General features: G+C 52.3%; 1 protein-coding gene across 1 annotated transcript in view; it reads left to right on the top strand.

Moving 5' to 3' along the window:
• Positions 1 to 365: 365 nt before the first annotated feature.
• The window catches only part of LOC143281479 (uncharacterized), a 29,718-nt gene continuing 27,773 nt past the window's right edge, over positions 366 to 2,310 (top strand). Inside the window, exon 1 of the mRNA XM_076586692.1 lies at positions 366 to 1,511. Coding sequence (XP_076442807.1) covers positions 816 to 1,511 — 696 coding nt within the window. The 5' untranslated portion in view covers positions 366 to 815. The remainder of the gene's footprint in view (positions 1,512 to 2,310) is intronic.

Genomic DNA, 2,310 nt, shown 5'->3' with positions numbered 1-2,310 from the left:
GTCGGGGTGGGAGGGGACAGGCGAACAGCGGCGGCGGGGAGGGGAGGATGGTGGTGGCGGCGGTGGTGGTAGTGGGTGGCAGAGGGACGGTGAAGGGGGCAAGGGGGCGGGGAGGGGAGGGAGGGGGGTAGAAAGGGCCGCCCCCCGAAGCCGCTCGGCACGACACGCACGCACAGATCGGCGCCAAGAGAGAAAAGAGAGCAGGCACGAGGTGTGAGTTGTAGACGCGAGAGGATTGAGGATTTTGCTGAGCGGCGGGCGTGTATGTGTGTGCACGTGGACGTATCGGGGGTGGAGGTGGTGGTGGTGGGGGATGGGCGGGGGGGAAGCGTTCGTGTCTGTGTGTGTGTGTGTGTGTAATCTGTGTGACCGTGGTTGGTAGCAGTCGTGGCAACGAGGCACAGCAAGTCAGTCGGCTGAGGAAGAAGGGGGAGGTGTAGCGAAGGGAGAAGAGGGGGGTGGAGTTTGAGTGAGAGAGAGGGAGGAAGGAGGGCTGTGAAAGGACCACCCACAACACCCACCCGCCTCCTTCCCTCCGCCACGGAACGGCGTAGAGGCCGGCACGGCAGTTGGAGTCGAGCGATCGGAAGGACAGGTGTGGTTAGAAGGGAGAGAGAGATAGAGTGAGGGAGAGAGAAGGCAACGTCGTACGAACGGCGCAGACTGGGAAGTGGTGTGCTAGTCGTAGTATAGAAGCAACCTTCGACTTGGAAGGTTTTGTGTTTTTGACGGAGTGTGGTAGACTTTGTGAGTGTGGGAGTACTTGGGAAGCAGTGATAGAGTGTGTGTCGGTTGTTCAGCATCACACTGGAGCGATGCTCGCTGTGGAAGGTGTCGTAGGACCACCCTCCACCACCATCACCACGACCACTACTTCGGCAACTTTTTCCGCCCCCGCCGCTGGTACCATGACGATGGCGACGGCAGCCACGGCGCCGACTGTGGTGGCGGGAGCACCAGGGGTGGGTCTGTTACCGCTGGTGTCCGTCGCTGCTGGGGGAGAGCCTGTGGACCCGCGGGCCCTGCTGGTGCCTGTGCCTGTGCCTGCAGCAGCCCTCAGCGGTTCGAATCCTGTCGGGAACGGTACCGGCCCCACCACCACTTCTTCCCCACCCACTGTCGGCACTAACAACAACAACAACAACAACAACACGGCCACCAATACCAACACAACCAACAACACCAACACCATGGAGCAATCGGAGGAGTTAGTGAAACCCATCGTGAAGCCCGATGGGGAGGTTCTGCTGGAGGTGGAGTGTGGCCAGAACAAGGCGGCCATGTACCTGTCCAAACTGTGCCAGGGCAGCAAGGGACCCTGCATCCACTTCCAAGGGTCCTGGCTGACCCCCAACGAGTTCCAGTTCGTCAGCGGACGGGAGACGGCCAAGGACTGGAAGCGCTCCATCCGTCATCACGGCAAGAGCCTCAAACTTCTGCTGTCCAAAGGGTTTATGGCCGTGCACCCCACCATGTGTGACTGCGAAGGCTGCCGCATCGGCGCCGTGTTGGTAAGCATGTTCGTTTGTTTGTGTGGTTATAGTTTCGTGAGTGAGAAAATGAGACATAGCGTGTGTTACATGTGTTTGTGTGTGTATATAGTTTGAATGTGAAAATGATGGCGTGTATTCAAAACTTGAAGAACATTTCCAAACGACGAATGAGTGTGTACACACACACACACCAGCGAGGATATAGAATTAGAACTTTCGTATGTCATCAGGAGTTTTTGAGAATATCAAAATGTGAGAAGAACGAGGATAAGTTCGAATACAATTGTCTCAGCGTGCATGTGTTCTTTAAAAAAACAAGCCCTCAAAACAGTTCATGGATTAACCGGATTGTGTGTATTCGTGTAAGGACAGATTGGTGTTTAACAGACAAGACCCCAGACCCATTTTTGATATGTAATTATGAGCTGTCTAACTGATCTCTTTTCTATCTACGTGTTTAGTCCCTTTACACAAAAGCTACTCGTTAAAACCAAATTAAAAATTTTGAAAAGTACAACTATCTTTTCCTCTGCTCATTTTATATGTCAGCAGTTTTCGAGAGTAAGTTCAACTTGATCTTTCAGACTTTGATAAGACAGACATGTTACGATTTCTGGCTCGATTGTGAAGTTCATACTATGGTTGTCAGAGTAAAAAACAGAAATAAGTCCGGTTTTCTTTATTGAACGCTGTATTTCACCTTGTTTCTTGATATCAATAATGTTTAAACCAAACAAGTCCGGTTACTTTGTACATATAGAAAAATTTAAATCCTGGTAAGCTGTCTTCATGTTTTTGATGTGTCCGACCAAAGGTA

Source organism: Babylonia areolata, chromosome 1, assembly GCF_041734735.1.
Source record: "Babylonia areolata isolate BAREFJ2019XMU chromosome 1, ASM4173473v1, whole genome shotgun sequence".
Taxonomy (NCBI): Eukaryota; Metazoa; Mollusca; class Gastropoda; order Neogastropoda; family Buccinidae; genus Babylonia; species Babylonia areolata.
The sequence above is the reverse complement of the archived record's forward strand: the minus strand, read 5'-3'. Positions and strand labels throughout refer to the sequence as shown.